We start from the raw sequence: 16,691 nt of genomic DNA on the forward strand, positions 1-16,691 counted from the left end.
AACATTTTATTTAAAAAATAAATGAAAATTTTTAGTAACTTATTTCCTTAACAAAAAATGTTTGGATCCTAACTATAATCTTGATTATATATATAATATGATTACACATGGTTATATCATGATATATATGTTATGTATAATATATACATATACGTACATCTATGTGACACATTTCCTATCACTTGTTATTTTCTTTAACTTGAGGATACCCTACATATTTAATATATGAAGAAATAAATGAAAATTCTGTATTTTCCTATTCGCAGCGTAAGAACAACAATTACACAAGTATCTTCGAGCAACTTGCAATATGCTGAGGGTGATAATATAGCGCCCAATTCTACAAAAAATAAACCAGGTAAAGTTACAGAAAAAGTTGTTTATACTCACTCTCGATACGACACGATTCACGAAATTCAACGATACTGAAAAATTTTTTCTAAAAATATAGAATTTTATTGAAACAGTTAAAAAAATGTATTTATTTTATTATAGAGAAGAAATATGATACACAGAATGGCATGTTTGAAAAAAACGATAAATTTGATAAAAGTTATCCTAGCGACGGTGTTAATTCGTACGTGACTAGTGCATTGAAGGCTTCTAACGATTCAGGATGTAAGGAATTTGAACTAAAAGGAGATACCCGTAACATGCCTTATATATTAAATATAAACAACTCTTCCGAATGTTTAGATCAAGTCAGTGATGGCGATGAGGACGACGAAGATCTGCTTACAGCTTGCATTAATATTGGAATGCAAAATAATAGGTAAATATTTTGATTCGGTATAAATGTACTATAATTATCAACAACATCCTTGGTAGATGTACAGATCGAACTCAACCTTTCTGATTTCGATGATTTTTTAATATGTGGGGGGGGGGGGCATGATTCCGAACAACTTTTTCCCATATATGTAACTGGTGGTCGGCCTTAATTTCCGAGATATTTGCGAAAAACTATCGTTACTACCACAGAGAATTGTACGTTAGATTGTGCACAAATCTGTGGCATCATATACGTCTGTTTAGTTACCAACTGCCGAATAAAATGACCTGGTCGGAATTTTCTGCTTATGTATACAAAGGAGAGTGGAACGAATAGGGTATCCGAGATGAAGGTTCGTACACAACGTGCGTAAGCGAGGCTGTAAGAAATGTCTGCTATAACTTAATTAAAAATAAATATCATTTTTAGAATTTAGAGTTTAGATTAGTACTTTTAACCCGGCCAGCAATGCTTGCAAATGATAACAGTTACCTTATTTCGTAAAATAATATCGATTATTCATTCGCCTATTATTTTTATAATTCAGCAGCGATCGAATTGGGGAATCTGACTTAAACCCAATACATACATCGATGATATTAATTTTTAATTGAGTTATAATAGACATTTCATACAGCCTCGCAAGTACATATAGTTGTGCACAGGGCCTTTAAGCCATAGCCTCGTTCATAAACAGAAGATAAGCAGTCGATGGCTGGCAACCAATACTAATGCATACGCTGTCACAGACGCATGATCGTAGGTAAAATTCACTGTAGTGAACACTGTATCGACAGTTTTTTGCGAATACATGCTCCATATATTAAAAAATCATCGAAATCAAAGAAGTTGAGTTCTACATGTACATTTACCATATTTTCTTTATCATTTTCGCTAAACGAAATAATTTTTAATTGAAAAATAATTCTTACGTTATTTCTTTTTTTAGGCATAGGCATTCGTTTATAGGAAATAACTTTGAAAAAGTTCCACGAAATGAAAGCAATCTTACCAGGTACCAAACAAGCGTCGCACTAGATCAAATGGAGTGCAATTCATCTGTCGATTCTACCATGAACAGTCTTGATACAAAACAATCGGGATCTGAAGAAATGGTAGATCCCGATATTTGCACTGATAACGTTAACGATAACTCATCGAATATGAATATTGTGTCAGATTATAGTCAAAATACGGCCAAATTTATGCAAAAGGTGATATATCTATATCGTGCACACAATTTTGTATTTTTATAAATTTAATTTCAGAATTTAATTATCTTCGTACGTTATTTGAAATATTACAATAGAAATGTACAAAAGCATGCGCATATCTTATAAACATCGAATATTCTTATTTCAGATGATAGAAACTAAAATTCCAATGCAACAATCGAATCAAGTTTTGCAGAATGAATTGGACAAAGTAAGAAACACGGAACGCGGTTCGTTATTAGGCGATGATAGTCTGTGCAATTTCTCATTACCTTCGAACTTGAGGAATAGCCCGATATTACATGAAACAGTAGTGTTTAACACAGAACCTACACAACAGCAATATCTATCTAGTATCGACACCCAATCGAACGAAGACATGTCGTCTCTGATACATAATGATCTTATTGACAATGATCAAAATATAGATGATGATTCTGCTAAGTGGGAAAATGATAAAACATCAAAAACATTAAAAGACAAAGCGATTGAGAATTCGTCTATGCAACAATCTTATACTAAAGTAACAGATTCAGAGAGTAGCGAATCGATCGATTCCGTGGAACAATCAGAACACGCACTTTTAGAATTGTGTATACAACCTGGATTAACGAAAACTATGGACAATATTCAGCTAAATAAAACCACGATGAATAAAATCGACAGTGAATTTGGGGAGCGAAAAATTAGTAATTTTGATGAAAGCGGTAAAATGTACAATGACACATGTGAAATAGATGGAATTAATAAAGAAAAAGTTGATTCAAAACACAAACTGGCACAGAAACCTGCAGACTCAACGAAATATGTGGAGAAGGAAGATGTATATCGGCGTCAAAGGGATCCTGATGCTATGATTGCCTCGTTAGATCGCTTAACTGCGACTCTCGTGCAACAAACGGAAGCAATTCGAGAACGAGATTCGAGCGCAATGAAACAGAGCATATTGAGTGATACATGGAATGAAGATTCTCCTAATGATGTATCTTTTCCTAGCATAAGTATTAGTGCCCCTATAATCGCTTCATTTAAAAGCGATGTACCAGAAGAACCAGGAACAATCACCTCAGAGTGTTATGAAACAGCAAGTAGCGACAGTGGGCACATGACCAATTCAAAAATTATTCAAAGAGAAGCGATTAAATTGGCTGAAGCGGTGGATGCAGAAATGAATCGACAGAACGAACTAGATACAACCAGTATGACGTCCATGGATTTAGAAGCAATAAAACCACCTTCCTCGATGGGAAGTTTACTATCACTGACAGCTAGCTACGCAGGTTCGGGTGACTGTAGTGAGTCGTTCGTTAATCGAGACAGGTGTAATTCTACGTCCTTGCCTCCAATCCAGGCGAAGAATATATCTTCGACAGATTCTCGAAGCTGTCGTAAGAAATCTCTTCCTTTGGGTGTCGTAGCTAAAAGAGCTCTGAGTCAAACTCAGAGTCACACCGGCAGTCTCGAAAATTTATTGAACGAATGTACTGGTTCGCACTTAGAAAGTGTCAAACCACCGTCAATGATGGATGAGTTACCAGACGTTGGCGACATGGAAAATAGTATGTTGAGCGTGGCCAGTATTACATCAGAGGTGGCAGATTCTAAAGATCAAGACTCGCAGAACTTAAGCGGAAGCGACGCTGTTTTTGATTTACTAAAACCTGTTGCAAATGTGCTATCCATGACGTGCATGCGTTACGCCGAAGCTATGCAGAATAGTGCAAACAATAGTTTGAGTGAATATCTGGAGAACATCAATCCACCTTCGCTGTTCAACGAAGTGTGTGAAATGGATGAGTCAACAGTGGAACAAGCTACAGAAACTATATGCAGCGATACGTTGTGTATTGACGCGGAATTACATACCGAAGAAGCTCCACATCCTGTGATGATAGACAGGATCGACGAAGCAGGTGATACCGACGAGGCAGTTACACCAATTTCGTCTGAATACTGCGTTACTAGCTCGGCAGAGTCCACGCCTAGGAAGCGATTACATAGAAATTTAACACCAAAGCAGAAAAGAACTTTGGCCAAGGAAAGATATAAGACGTATACTATAGCTGCGGAACTCGACAAAAAGGAAGAAGAACGACAGGAAAACGTAGTACAGGAGAAGATTGCACGGGGGAAAATTTCACCTTTTTCCAAATTGACACCTAAACAACGTAGACAAGAAGATAGAGCCAGGTTTCAAACACAGGTATTGGAAAATCCCTTCCCCGACATGAATCAAGATCAAAATAATCAACAGGAAGTTAATGTTACTTATGAACAAGAGAATTCTGAAAAGACAACGGGAGCAACGTCCCCGGTAAAATCTGCTATCCCCACATTGTCAAAACTATCCTCTTGTAAAACGTTGATTAAAAAGCGTGCCGAGCAAAAGAAGAATAGGGAAAGATATCGTACGAGAACTTTGAACGATTCAGAACGCATATTCAGAGATACAGAAAGTAATACTACTACAAACGCGATAGAAGATAGATTACCAGATTCAACGCACACTATCGAATCGGATGAAATTCAAACCATGTTGGAACAGAATGCAACCATCGTGTTAAATACATTAAACGAATCAAATAAGACAAATGAAACTGGCGAGGATGGGTTACTGGATTGCGAGACTATTAGTTTAGTATCAAATGAATCAGAATCAGAACGGAACCTACGGATGCGGTTTGTCAACGGCGTTTCGAAAAAACTAATAGGTTCGTGTGTTCCACAAATGGACAATGTACAAGAACCAGAGGACGCTCATAAGGAAACAGTCGAGATCGAAGAACCCAGGTCGCAAGAAGACATCAGGTATACAGATAATGTGGAAACTGAGAGCGAGGATGAATCTAATAATACCGAGGGACCACCTAGAGAAACAAAAAGGCCCCGAATAATTAAACCAGGAATGGTGAGAGATCCCAGTAATGATTCTAACGCTACGGATAAATCAGACCCAGAAAGTCCGAAGGCCATTCGCGGAAGAAGAAAAGCTCTCTACTCAAATCCAATTACGCGAAAGCCAACGCCACAATCGTCTCCATTGAAACAGGTGAATCCTGTCAGTGGAATACCTATAGGTCGTAGCAACACTTCACCTATTGTAAGAGCAACTAGAGCTACCACGCTGAGACAAAATAACAATAGTCCAGGTACAGCGACGAAAGAATCAACAAAATCAAATATAAGTCCTAAAATGAATCCCAGCTCAACAGATGACAAACGAACGAAGATTTTATCGGTGGCTGCAAAAAGAGCATCAGTTCCTCAGAAAGGATCGTCATTAACTTTCACAAAGTCCGTAAAGAGGCACAGCACACCTCCAACGTGTTCTTCCTCGAACTATCAACAAGAAAGTAGGACGGACGTAACGATTAAGCCCTTGGAACGACAAGGAACATTTACCAAAGACGAACCAGAAGTGGAGAATGCGCCCACCGTAGAGTCTTCGTCTTCTTCGCCGATAAAAACGAAAATCGCAAAACCCATTAGAGGTGCAACATCCAAGGTACATCCAACAACTGGGAAACCAAAACTTACGCCAAAGACACATCAAGCGCACCAATCAAAATCGTCAAAGGGAAACGCTTCAGAGAAGATTCAATCTTCGAAAGCATTACCGTTACTGGTGGCTCCAAAACGATTACCTACAGGAAAAGCAACTGCAACTCCAAAAATATCAGCCAATAATCAAAATCCTGCACAGATAGAAAGCGGTAAAGTCTTTCGAAAGGTAGGTCCTCTTGGTCAGAGATCTAACAGTAATTCCAGTATTGTATCCAACTCCTCGACCGGAATGCAAACTAGAAAATTGGCAAAGGAAGCGACTAGTAAAATTGCAAGTCTTTGGAAAAAGGTAGAAGAGAGTAAAAATAAGCAACGGTTTGAGAAACCAGATACTAGGCAGTGGCTACAGCCTGGTGATTGTGCTAACGAGATGGATACCCCATCTCCAGTGAGCAATCCGCCAGCTTTCAGGTTGTTTCGTAGTTCCACGTTCGAAGGAGTGCCCCAAGAGAATGATAATCCCGAATCAGCTTTGTACAAATCGAAATTGAAGAGGCCATTGGTAATGGGCGTACAACCTAGTAAAGTGAAATACAGAAACTCTTGTGACTTGAGCGGAATGAACGCAAACGACGCACCTTGCAAGATTCCTGTAAAGTCTAGTGACGCTTCTACGTACAAGAAAGACATCGTAGATGTAGTTGATACCTCGGTTGTTCTGCGAAAATCACAGCATACCGAATCCTCCACAGCAGAGGTGGATCCTATGAAACGAATATCACGTCTTGGTTCCTTTATAAGAGTAGACTCTGCGAATGCAGAAGGTTCTGCACAAACATACGTTAATGGGTCCGGTGTGCGTACACCCGCGTCCGCCATTGTCCCACCTTTTAATTACAACCCGAAGCAGGATATCCCTTTGCAAATAGCCAAAGTAACGCCGGATGAAACTGAAAGCAAATTCAGAGTGACAGATTGTCATAGCGACATTGTTACAGCTTCTACGAGAGTAACAACGGTATAGTGAGAGCCTGTTATAAAGTAAACAACTTTCTTTCGTAGTATTGCTTTTCTGTTTCAGGCTAGTCATTGTACATTTGATTTACTGCTGTATTGATCGTAAATCAACACGCAGTACATATATTACGAGTACTTGATAAGTAAGTTGAAGGTTTCTTTCTTACCTGACACATCGTTTAAAGAACACCGAAAATCTTCATGATATCTCATTAATTTTTACACACTAAAGATAAGAAGAATAATCGTTTGAATACTTTTCTTCGTTGCATGTGCATTGGCAATGCAATTTTTATTCCCCCCTTTTTTAAAGAGGTATAATTAAAATGTGACATAGCCGAAAATCCCGATATATCATTCCTATTCACTTTGCGTGTTGTATATACATATATTGAGAAATTCCATAATTACGAAGAAAATTAAAAATCGGTAGTACGTAGCAGTAATTATGCTCGATTATTTAATTCAATTTTGTATATATTAAACGTCGATGAAGAATGTAGAAAGTTTAGTGATATGTATTACGACTCATGATGTATATGGAAATATGTCGCTATGCATCTTCGTAATAGATAAATTTGCAAGGAATAAGATCTGTATTTTGTTTCCATCGTAAACTGATTTGTATTCTTTTAATTGAATACAAAGTCTAATTACTTTTTAAAGACTGATAGAAACACGATGAAGATTTGGACGAAACTTGGACATTTTCAGCGCAACAGAATGTTACGACAAAAGCAGTAGTGATGTTTATATCGATGTAGCGGTCTAAGTAACGCTAAAATGGCATTATGTGAAGAGACAAAATTTTGTAAACCCTTACTTTAAGTTTCTAGTCTACTTGAAAATTTACAGTTAAAATAGCTTCTATTTTGGTCATATATGTATTACATAAAAAAATCGATTTGCATGTAACAAGTGTCTACTGATTCGATTGTTACCCTTTCTAAAATACATGTAGGTACAATTAAGAGTGTGTACGGATCAATTATGTATTTATAGATCGGAAGGTTTAAGAGGTATTGGCATGACGTTTAATAATTTTACTTTCACACGTTCTCATTTGTTTTCTAGTTTCATTGGAAAATTTGCTACTGTTCGAAACATTTAATGCGATACTTTAAGTTTGTTTCTATATCGCGTCATCTTCCCTTCTACATGCACCCGATCGATCTAAAATTTCATTAGAAGGAAACTGTTTGACACGATATAGAATAGATTTTACTATTCATTATTTACGTATTTGTTACACAAGTCTTATACCCTGTTCCAGTTCGAGTTAATTAGATTTAACCCTTCCAACTTGGAACCACATCAGGGTACCTTTATATCTTTTTTCTTCATACAGGATTTGATCTGTACACCAGAATTCCTTTTCAGGGTTCTTTTGTAATCTTCGTCTTTTACTTAGATCTTAAGTATTCATCTTTTGTTATACTGTATTTTAGATTCGGCAGACATCTTAATGATTTGTATATTAATAATTACAGTACAATAAAATTTATAGATACTAATATCCATTTTGTTTGATATTACATTCATATTAAAACATAACATTTAAAGCAATTAATGTAATATATAAAGCAATATACAATTATTCATATTTATACAAAAATTTATTTGTCATATAATGGACATTCATAAAGATTAATGGATTTATCTTCAGATACCGATGCAATCATGTTATTTCTTTGTGGATTGTACTTTACAGCCCATACCTAGAAAAGCAAAATGCTCACAACTCCAAATCGCAGATTACTTTTTCTGCTTTATAAATTTACAATAAAAGTTCCATAATGCTGTACGTAATACGATATCTCACCTGATCATTGTGTTCATTAAATGTATGTAAGCATTGTCTTTGGGCTAGTTCCCATACTTTAACTGTATGATCTGAACTACTAGATGCAAACTGTTGACCATTTGGAGCAAAAGCAACACCAAGTACCCATGAGGCATGACCTGACATAGTTCCTGCTAAATTAGCATCTTTCCTATATGTAAGAATAAGAAGGTATATATTAATGTTTCAATGTTTTAATCATATTTCTATTTTATGCGAATTGAAACTACGAATTACTTACACGTCATACAGTTTCATATGTCCATCATCTGATGCGGTAAGAAGTAATTGAGAATCCGGTGAAAAACAAAGAGACCTGATAGGCATTGCATGACCTAAAATATTTCAAATACATATTAATAATTGTAAATCATCAATAACTTATTAACAAAATTTGTTATTACCTTCCAATGTACGTAAAACTTTTCCATATGTAACATCAAAAATATTGATAATCCCATCAATTGCACCACTAGCAATGTATTTACCATCAGGGCTCTAAAATAAGTAATTATATAATACAAAAACTATCTTGTGTTATTTTTGCACAAAATTATACAATATAAATGTTTAAAATACATACATAGGCAACGCTCAATATAAATTTTCCACCTCTGGTATCTAAAGTTTGTTCTTGTTTGCCACTGTCTGTTCCATATAAATGTATTTTACCTGAATGACTACCAGATACAATGAATTTATCATCTGGAGAAAATACCACTGTCCAAATATCTACAGGACCTACTTCAATGCTTGATATTTTCTCTCCTGTTTCCAAATTCCATAGTTTTAAACTTGAGTCTAATGAACTTGATGCACATTCTGAAAGCATGTATGTACATATCATATTGCTCTGCTAACATTAACATATTCATTAAAATAAAATACATGCAAATAATTTTGTATTTTTATTAATTATTCACTTGAACCATCTGAATTAACTGCAACAGATACTACACCAAGTGAGTGACCAGTTAATTTATATTTTAGATGTAAACTTTTGTCTTTTTGTTCCCAAACTTTGACGGCATCGTCGACTGAACCGGTTACTAAATATTCCACTGTCTCATTCCCATTAAACTGCATCGATTCACTGCCATATAATGAAGAAAATTGTACAGGAGTATATAAATGATAAAAAATACATCGAAATTAATTACCGTGAATCTTCATTATCCTCCTGTAATTCCTTCTTCTTCTTTAAACAGCCCCAAGCACAGGTCCAAATGCTATCTTCATGAGCATTTTCAGTTTTATTAACTATCGAATACTGAAAAAATTTTTAATTCGTCTTTGCAACTGTCGCATAACATAACCTTTATATCGTGATAATTTGCAAATTCATTTATATTCCTCACCATTCTAGAAAGTATGTATTATCACCAAACAATGATTGAAAATGATTTTGATCTAATACAAAATATGCTGTTCTCTAACTATATATACGTACTATCTATTTATAAACACACGCACACATAACTTGAATATCCAAGAGTTCACCACATGCGTATGCGCGATAGCAGCTGATTACAGGCAGCTGGATTCGTTGAAATCAAATGTGTTTATGTTGAAAGTATTCTCAAAATTTTGGGAAATATATAAAATAGTTTATAATAGGTAATGTAAATAGAAACGCATAAATAAGAATTACAGCTTGATTTTATCAGTACTGTGCACATTTAAAACAACATAACATACTTCTTTTTATACATTATATTACAATTGTAATTGTAACCTTTCTGTTTGATTTGATTGCGCAAATGAAAAGATATCAAAGCTACCTTTTCAAGAATATGATCTAATGACAAAAAATGGAGTACAAAATGTTGAAAATATTTAGGTCCGGTAGAAAATTGTATTATGAGTTCCACAAAACTGTGGTGCAAAAACGATCTTTTTTATCAGAAGCATACCGGTGCGAGAATGCATGGAAAGCTCGTCTGCAATATCCGTTACTCCAAAAATACAAACCGGAGGATTTATTTATAACCTTGGACAATAAATTTTTTGTTGATGGAAAAGTTAGTGCCATAGACATAGATATATTTGCAAATACCATACAAAGCAAAGATCAGGTAGAAGAATTATTGAGTATAATCCAGAAACTACGAAAAAGTGCAGAAACAACAAATACCTTAGATTCAACGCATCATGCTGTCATAAGATATTTATTTGATAATGATCTTACTGAACAACTTATGAATGTGTTACATGACAGACTTAAATATGGTATTTTTCCTGATTATGTGTGTTATAACATGCTCATGGATGCATATATAAAAAAAGAAGATTATGCCAGTGCTGTAAAAGTTGCTGTTTTGCCTATGTTGCAAGAGGATACTGACAACTTGATAACTAATGCACTATCTATATATGCTTGTCATAAATATTTAGAACATAAAGATACATGGCAAAAGCCATCAGAACCAATAGAAGATACTAAAGAAGAAATAAAAATACGTGTGGATTATCTTAGAAATCCTTTCTTTGATGACCATTTTGATCTTACTGATCCAATTGATTTAATTGGGAAAACACTGGCTTTCCAGGGAAAATTTATGAATAATACACTAGGAAGGACTTGTCAACTGAGAGGTCTAATATTATATAAAAAATATCAAGATGCATCAAAGTCAATAAAACAGTGGTTAAATGAAGTTGAAGGAGATATTGTTTACAATGAAGTTTTTGACTTAATTGAAAATGACAAAGAAAAAGTACATGAAGAAAAAGCAACAAATGAATTTGAACAATTAATGTTAGAAGTCAATGTGTTAAAAGAAAAGAATTTGTGTAAGGATAATTTAATTGAAGCATTAGAAAATAATGTTAAATCTGCAGTTGAAAAGCAACACGATATAGATATAAATAATCAGTTGCAGGTAATTGGAAATACATTAAAAAATACAAAAGGAGTATTAATTAAATCTATCATTTATTATTTTGCTTAATATTTCAGACATATACTGAATGGGAAAAAAATAGACAATTAATATTAGATAAACAGATAGAGGAAATAAATCGAGAGGCCAAACTGCTGGAAATAAACAAATTGAAGGAAGAAATGAAGAAACAAGAACGATTTTTAACTTTCTTTGAAAATGAAGAAGAAATAGAGCTACAGATAGAAGAAATGGAAGCAAAGGAAAAGGAAATTATGGAAAGACTCCTTAAAATACATGGCGCTCAAAGGAAACTGAAGATATTAGAAGGAGAAAAAGAATATATACCACCAATGATCTAAATTCAGAAAGAGTAATTTTTGACATATTTATCATTTTTTAATAAATGTGTATAGTTAAAACCTTAATAAATTAAATACTTTCAAAAACTATGTTTGAAGGGTTTATAATAATAAAAAACAGTAAAAATATGTATCATATTATTTATCTCTCATATTTTGTACATAATTGCTTAAAGTATTTTCTTAAATGTTTATTATGTCAGTTTATAGCGGATATCTCCAAAGCCACTTATTTCTTAGAAATATGAAAGTTAATTGTACAATTAAAGTTTATGCTAAAAAAATTATTAGGCTTTGTAGCAAATAACGTTCCGTTTGAGCGTTGATATTGAATCCATTTATGTCACATCTTGGCCCTCTTATAAACACGATTAGCGAATTACGTATAATTTTACGTTACACACAACTTTGGGCCAAGGCACAGTTTTAACAGTTACTACTAAATTTAGAATAACTGTTAAAAACTATTTTATAGGCAGCAATATATCAAATCTTGCATAACTATAAAATTTGGTCTTCGTAATCGTATTCGTTTATGAGGAATGTTCTGTAAATACAATAATATAATTTCACTTTTGGTAAAAATTTTCTAATTAAAGCTCTAGCTCATTCTATCTTTAACATTAACACTTTGATTGTCACGCCGAAATCACATGTTTCGCTTAAGACGCCACGGGAGTATTTTTATTATTCAAAGGCTTCGTTTATTTCAACAAACAATTCGCATTCGTTATTTCGTCGTAAACAAAACGTCCAGAATATATTGTTGAAACGTGTAGAAGATATTAGTAAACAGTATTTGCTCATTCTATATACAGGGTGGTTTGAAACTAGTGGTACAAGCGGAAAGGGGGTGATTCTACGCGAAAGGAGAAGTCGAAAATATAGAATAAAAATTTTTCGTTTGAGGCTTTGTTTTCAAGAAAATCGACTTTGAATTTTCAACTTCTGAACTTTTTTTCAAAAGAACCATATTCGCTGAGGGTTCGTTCTGCTCTTTGAATAACACGTCTGTCAGGATGTCGACAATTTGGATACCGGTGTCTGTAATGATCAGCTGCGGCTGATGCGTTACCACCACACGCACCTAACGAAAGTATCATGTTCGTATATTCCCGATTGCTGTATGTGGACATGATGGTAGACTAATAGGTACTGATAGTGGATAGCGATAAAAGTCGGATATGAAACTCTGTATATGATTATAAAGCAGCATTTACGATTATTTTCTAAGCTGTGTTTATAATAATATTCGCAGATTACCCCTCAAAGATATGGATGCAAACATAGTGCACCGTTAGATGCAAGATTTGTTCGCATTTTTTTTTTTTTATTGATATTCTAATAAAAATGTTTAATTGTTCAATGGGGCACTTTTTGTTTCAAAGTATCTTCTATTTATCGGTTATATTCAAAATGCCCTAACTGTTAATTTTCATACAATTTTTACAATTGTAAGAAGTTCAAGCGCTCCGGTCACCAATAACCACCGTGGCGTCACAGGAGAAACCGTGGCCGGTCATATATGACCAACGTGGCAGTCAAAGTGTTAATGGAACTTTACCTGGTCGTTGTTATTACAAATAATATATCGTAATATCACAGATTATGTAAAAATCACGAAGTTTTACTCTGTAATTGTGCCGTTAATTCTGCTGTTTCTTGTTTCATTTGTTTCAAATCAGCAGTTATCCTTTCCAAATTTGCTCCAACATTTTTTGTAGCTTCAGAATCAATCTAAAATCCATTGTAACACTCTAATTATATTAAGTTTCAATAATTTGACAGCAATATAAAAGTCATCTTCAAAGATATTATTACCTTTATACTATACGATATTTACCTGCTCTTCTAAGTCTCTTATTTCTCTTATAGTCGCACCTGTTTCTTCTACTAAACTTACGAGTTCACTACAATCAGAATGAAGTGTGGCCAATAATTTATAAGCTTTTCTTGATGCCTCATTCGTTCTTGCATCTCGAAATATTAATTCATCAGCAACAGTAAAGGATCTTTCTAATCTGCCTGTAAGTGTGTTAATTTCTTTTTGGATTTCACGCGTGTCAGCTAATACTTTATTAATCTCATCTCTTTGTTTTCTAATATTATTAATTATTTCTAAAATTCGTTGAGTATATGCGGACCTATTCACTTCTTTAGGGAGTTTTTGAACTTCGATTACTAATTGTGAGTATTGTTGATCTTTATTACGACATTCTTCTTGTAATTCTCTCTCCTTCTCTTTTAGTAACTTAATATCATCAAGCTTCTTCTGACTTGCACTCTAAATATAATATTCAATACATGAAATTTTGAATTTATGTGATTAATTTGAATTTTATTTTATATTAAGATGATAGTACTTACAGCTTTAGTAGAATGCTTTTCTCTTTCTTGTCTATACTTTTGGATTAGAGGCACTCTATGTTTCTCCCACTGATTACCTAAATTGATTAATTTATTTGTAGTAACTTCAATTGCCGCCTCTAGTTTCTTAATATTTTCTTCGCCATCTTGAAATAGATCATAAATTCTTGCTTTAATCTTTTTTTGTTCTTCATTAATTGTTAACTCTTTCTCCTCATTTTGATAATTTATCGTTACTTGTGCTACACTGGTACTTAGGTTCTTGATTGCATCTTGCAATTTTTCTATGTCATTTCTAGAACACTCACATTCTATTTTTATTTTTTCTATCTGTAAGTCTTGTTTTTCCATCTTATTTAATACTTTTTGTTCTATAATCTTAGTTTCTTTAGTGCCATTATCTTTTATCTGAGGTTGCTATATACAGAAAAATAATAAAAAATTAATAAAACAGTCTAGAATGAGACTATGTGAACATCGTTACCAATATTTTTGAAGCTTACTTTGGAAGGTAATGTTCTATCTTTTATTGAATTCCCATTCAGAAAATTAACATCACCAGATATATTAGCGTCAATAATTTTATCGCAATATTGTTTATTTAACCAATTTATTTGATCAAGAATACTCATTGAATGTGTATGAAGAGCTCTTGCATTGTAAGATATCAAAGAAGGTAGAAGTGATGATTCATTTTGCACTTGCTCAGGCACAGATTGCAGATAATGTATGCAATAATCTTGATATTCTATAACAAACAAAATTTTCTAATCAAAATATTATTATAACATTAAAATACATTAAATGTAAGCAATATTACCTTCTTTACTCTCCATTTTTGGAACTTCTAAATTCACAGATTTATAAGGGATTCTTGCTCGTCCTCTATTTCTAAATCCCTTTGTATGACAATAATGTGGTAACCATGAAACTGATAGACTCTGTGCTATTGCTGTTGCTATAGATTTTTCTAGTAATGCAATATTGCTAACAGGTTCGCTTAGAGGTTTATCACTTTCTTTTGGTAATTTTTCAATAAGAAACATGAAAACTTTCCTTAGGTCTGCTTCTGAGCTATATAAAAATGTTTGGTAACCAATATCACCTTTGTACCCTAATTCCTAAATTTAGAAATAAGATGTCAATAAAATTAAAATATCAAAATTGCATAAATAATTTATATGTTTATAAAATCTTACTGAACATGCTTGAGCAAGTGTAGCACCTAGTCGAAATCTGGCTGCCATATTTATAGGTAAAATTGTTGATAATCCAAGTCCTGGTCTTATTATGTCTAAACATTTTACCGTTGCCTCTACTACCAATTCTGTGTTAAAACCACTGAGATTTGTTATATTCTCTGTTATGTCACTAAAAAAATTGATGTTAAAAATTTGCAAAGTATTTTTATATGAATAATACTTTATTTAATTTTGAATTGCTAAAGCAGAGTTAAGTAATGTAATTTACATAACATATGTGTCAAATAAATATTATTTAGGTTGATATACTCTGCAATATACATGTAGAACAAATCGAAATAAATTTTTCTATACAATCTTGCAATTAATTCATAAATTATATCAGACTTTTGCAACTATTTATTAATCATTTAGTATTTGGAAACACTGTTTCAATGTCGCGATCTATATATATATATATATATTTTTTTTTTAAAGTAATATCGTAATGTCTTCCTGTTTGATAAAATAAATTACAAATTATTATTTGGAAGTATAAAATATAATTCACATAAACATCACCGCCCACTTTCAGTCATATAAAACCGGTTGACATCAGATATCAAGAGTTTATTAAATGCATAAAACGTCGCAGAAAATGGATCTTACCAGCCTATTTGACGCAATGAATGAATGATTATATTGTCAACTTCCTCCATCATCCGTAAAAATGTGAAAATCCTATACTCTTTTACTATATTATTGTATTGAAAGAAATTTAACTTGAACTGCACAAATCTAACCTGTCCATGAGTGAACAAACATTAATGCACTATTATACAGATGGCGCGATAAATTATCAGTTTTACCAACGCGAAATGTACTCATACTACACACACATATATTAATTGTTTCATTATTTCTCATCTATGATTTATATAATAATCCTCGAAAAAGAGATAAAGTTTCATGACCATAACTGAGACAAAATGAAAATAATATATAACATATAATGTAATATTATATAAAGTTATAAAGCAATCACAAATTTTTTCTTAAATTTGTATTTTATGCGAATAAATAACCAGATTTACTATTGTACCAAAAAACCTTGAACATTTTTTATCACGTGATAATAATTAATTTTTGCTTTTATTTATGTTTGTACAAAAATATTTGATTAGAAATCAAGATAAAAGTTGTTTTATTATATATATATATATAATATGTACAAATTGTTCAAATTATTACTTCATAGTGTTCTAAACAATTGTATAAATTATCTTTTAAAAAATCTATTTAAACCATAGTGAAACTTTATCCTTTTTTATCTTTTTCACAAAACTATCATTTACAAAAATAACGTTGGAAAATAATAGCGTAGGCATTCTGTTTTATATAAAGATTATAAGTTTTATTTTTCAATAAATTTTATTTCTCGATGAACATCAACCAATACTCGGACTCGTTGAACAAATTCAAATCAAATAAAAATGAAGAAATATAGAAATCTAAATGATGATGAAACGATTTATTTGTATGTATTCGG

General features: G+C 32.9%; 4 protein-coding genes across 15 annotated transcripts in view; 2 read left to right on the top strand and 2 right to left on the bottom strand.

Annotated features, from left to right (window-relative positions):
* The window catches only part of LOC122570354, an 86,078-nt gene extending 78,656 nt beyond the window's left edge, over positions 1-7,422 (top strand). For 6 of the 9 annotated variants that reach the window (XM_043732549.1, XM_043732552.1, XM_043732550.1 and 3 more), the window contains 4 exons: positions 267-358; positions 496-772; positions 1,722-1,986; positions 2,135-7,422. In XM_043732549.1, the coding sequence (XP_043588484.1) occupies positions 267-358; positions 496-772; positions 1,722-1,986; positions 2,135-6,514 (5,014 nt within the window). In that variant the 3' untranslated portion in view covers positions 6,515-7,422. The remainder of the gene's footprint in view (positions 1-266; positions 359-495; positions 773-1,721; positions 1,987-2,134) is intronic. The other 3 variants (XM_043732554.1, XM_043732557.1, XM_043732555.1) reach the window with 2 other exon arrangements.
* Positions 7,423-8,104: 682 nt separating this feature from the next.
* LOC122570357 (WD repeat-containing protein 61) lies at positions 8,105-9,907 on the bottom strand. Of its 3 annotated transcripts, XM_043732563.1 has the most exons (9): positions 9,801-9,907; positions 9,709-9,712; positions 9,511-9,620; positions 9,274-9,443; positions 8,934-9,172; positions 8,755-8,848; positions 8,592-8,685; positions 8,330-8,501; positions 8,105-8,225 (listed from the first exon to the last, which is right to left on the bottom strand). In XM_043732563.1, the coding sequence occupies exons 2-9, from the start codon at positions 9,709-9,711 to the stop codon at positions 8,124-8,126; spliced, it is 984 nt and encodes a 327-aa protein (XP_043588498.1). In that variant the 5' UTR covers position 9,712; positions 9,801-9,907; the 3' UTR covers positions 8,105-8,123. The 3 variants fall into 3 exon arrangements, with proteins under 3 accessions (XP_043588498.1, XP_043588499.1, XP_043588497.1); XM_043732564.1 differs by having other exon boundaries at positions 9,310-9,443; positions 9,709-9,850; XM_043732562.1 differs by having other exon boundaries at positions 9,709-9,850.
* Positions 9,832-11,684, top strand: LOC122570356 (28S ribosomal protein S27, mitochondrial). Its single transcript, XM_043732561.1, has 3 exons — positions 9,832-9,967; positions 10,119-11,232; positions 11,310-11,684. Exons 2-3 carry the CDS (start codon positions 10,162-10,164, stop codon positions 11,592-11,594), a joined length of 1,356 nt encoding a protein of 451 aa, XP_043588496.1. The 5' UTR covers positions 9,832-9,967; positions 10,119-10,161; the 3' UTR covers positions 11,595-11,684.
* Positions 11,685-11,721: 37 nt separating this feature from the next.
* On the bottom strand, positions 11,722-15,998 carry LOC122570355 (coiled-coil domain-containing protein 22 homolog). 2 transcript variants are annotated; one of them, XM_043732558.1, is made up of 8 exons: positions 15,812-15,998; positions 15,161-15,332; positions 14,782-15,082; positions 14,465-14,709; positions 13,962-14,378; positions 13,438-13,878; positions 13,159-13,331; positions 11,722-12,141 (listed from the first exon to the last, which is right to left on the bottom strand). In XM_043732558.1, exons 1-7 carry the CDS (start codon positions 15,862-15,864, stop codon positions 13,212-13,214), a joined length of 1,749 nt encoding a protein of 582 aa, XP_043588493.1. In that variant the 5' UTR covers positions 15,865-15,998; the 3' UTR covers positions 11,722-12,141; positions 13,159-13,211. The 2 variants fall into 2 exon arrangements, with proteins under 2 accessions (XP_043588493.1, XP_043588495.1); XM_043732560.1 differs by having other exon boundaries at positions 15,161-15,321; positions 15,812-15,950.
* Positions 15,999-16,691: the final 693 nt, after the last annotated feature.

This window comes from Bombus pyrosoma, linkage group LG8 (assembly GCF_014825855.1).
Source record: "Bombus pyrosoma isolate SC7728 linkage group LG8, ASM1482585v1, whole genome shotgun sequence".
NCBI lineage: Eukaryota > Metazoa > Arthropoda > Insecta > Hymenoptera > Apidae > Bombus > Bombus pyrosoma.

Excerpts from the sequence above, each read along its gene's own strand:
- LOC122570357 (XM_043732563.1), bottom strand. Across the intron at positions 9,173-9,273 it reads AGTTAATTCAGATGGTTCAA|AATGTGCATCAAGTTCATTA; the intron begins GTGAATAATTAA and ends ACATGCTTTCAG. Across the intron at positions 8,686-8,754 it reads AGTTTTACGTACATTGGAAG|GTCATGCAATGCCTATCAGG; the intron begins GTAATAACAAAT and ends GAAATATTTTAG.
- LOC122570356 (XM_043732561.1), top strand. The coding sequence starts at position 10,162 with ATGGAGTACAAAATGTTGAAAATATTTAGGTCCGGTAGAAAATTGTAT. Across the intron at positions 11,233-11,309 it reads ATATAAATAATCAGTTGCAG|ACATATACTGAATGGGAAAA; the intron begins GTAATTGGAAAT and ends TTAATATTTCAG.
- LOC122570355 (XM_043732558.1), bottom strand. The coding sequence starts at position 15,864 with ATGATGGAGGAAGTTGACAATATAATCATTCATTCATTGCGTCAAATA. Across the intron at positions 14,710-14,781 it reads AAAAATGGAGAGTAAAGAAG|AATATCAAGATTATTGCATA; the intron begins GTAATATTGCTT and ends TGTTTGTTATAG. Across the intron at positions 13,879-13,961 it reads AAAAGCATTCTACTAAAGCT|AGTGCAAGTCAGAAGAAGCT; the intron begins GTAAGTACTATC and ends TATTATATTTAG.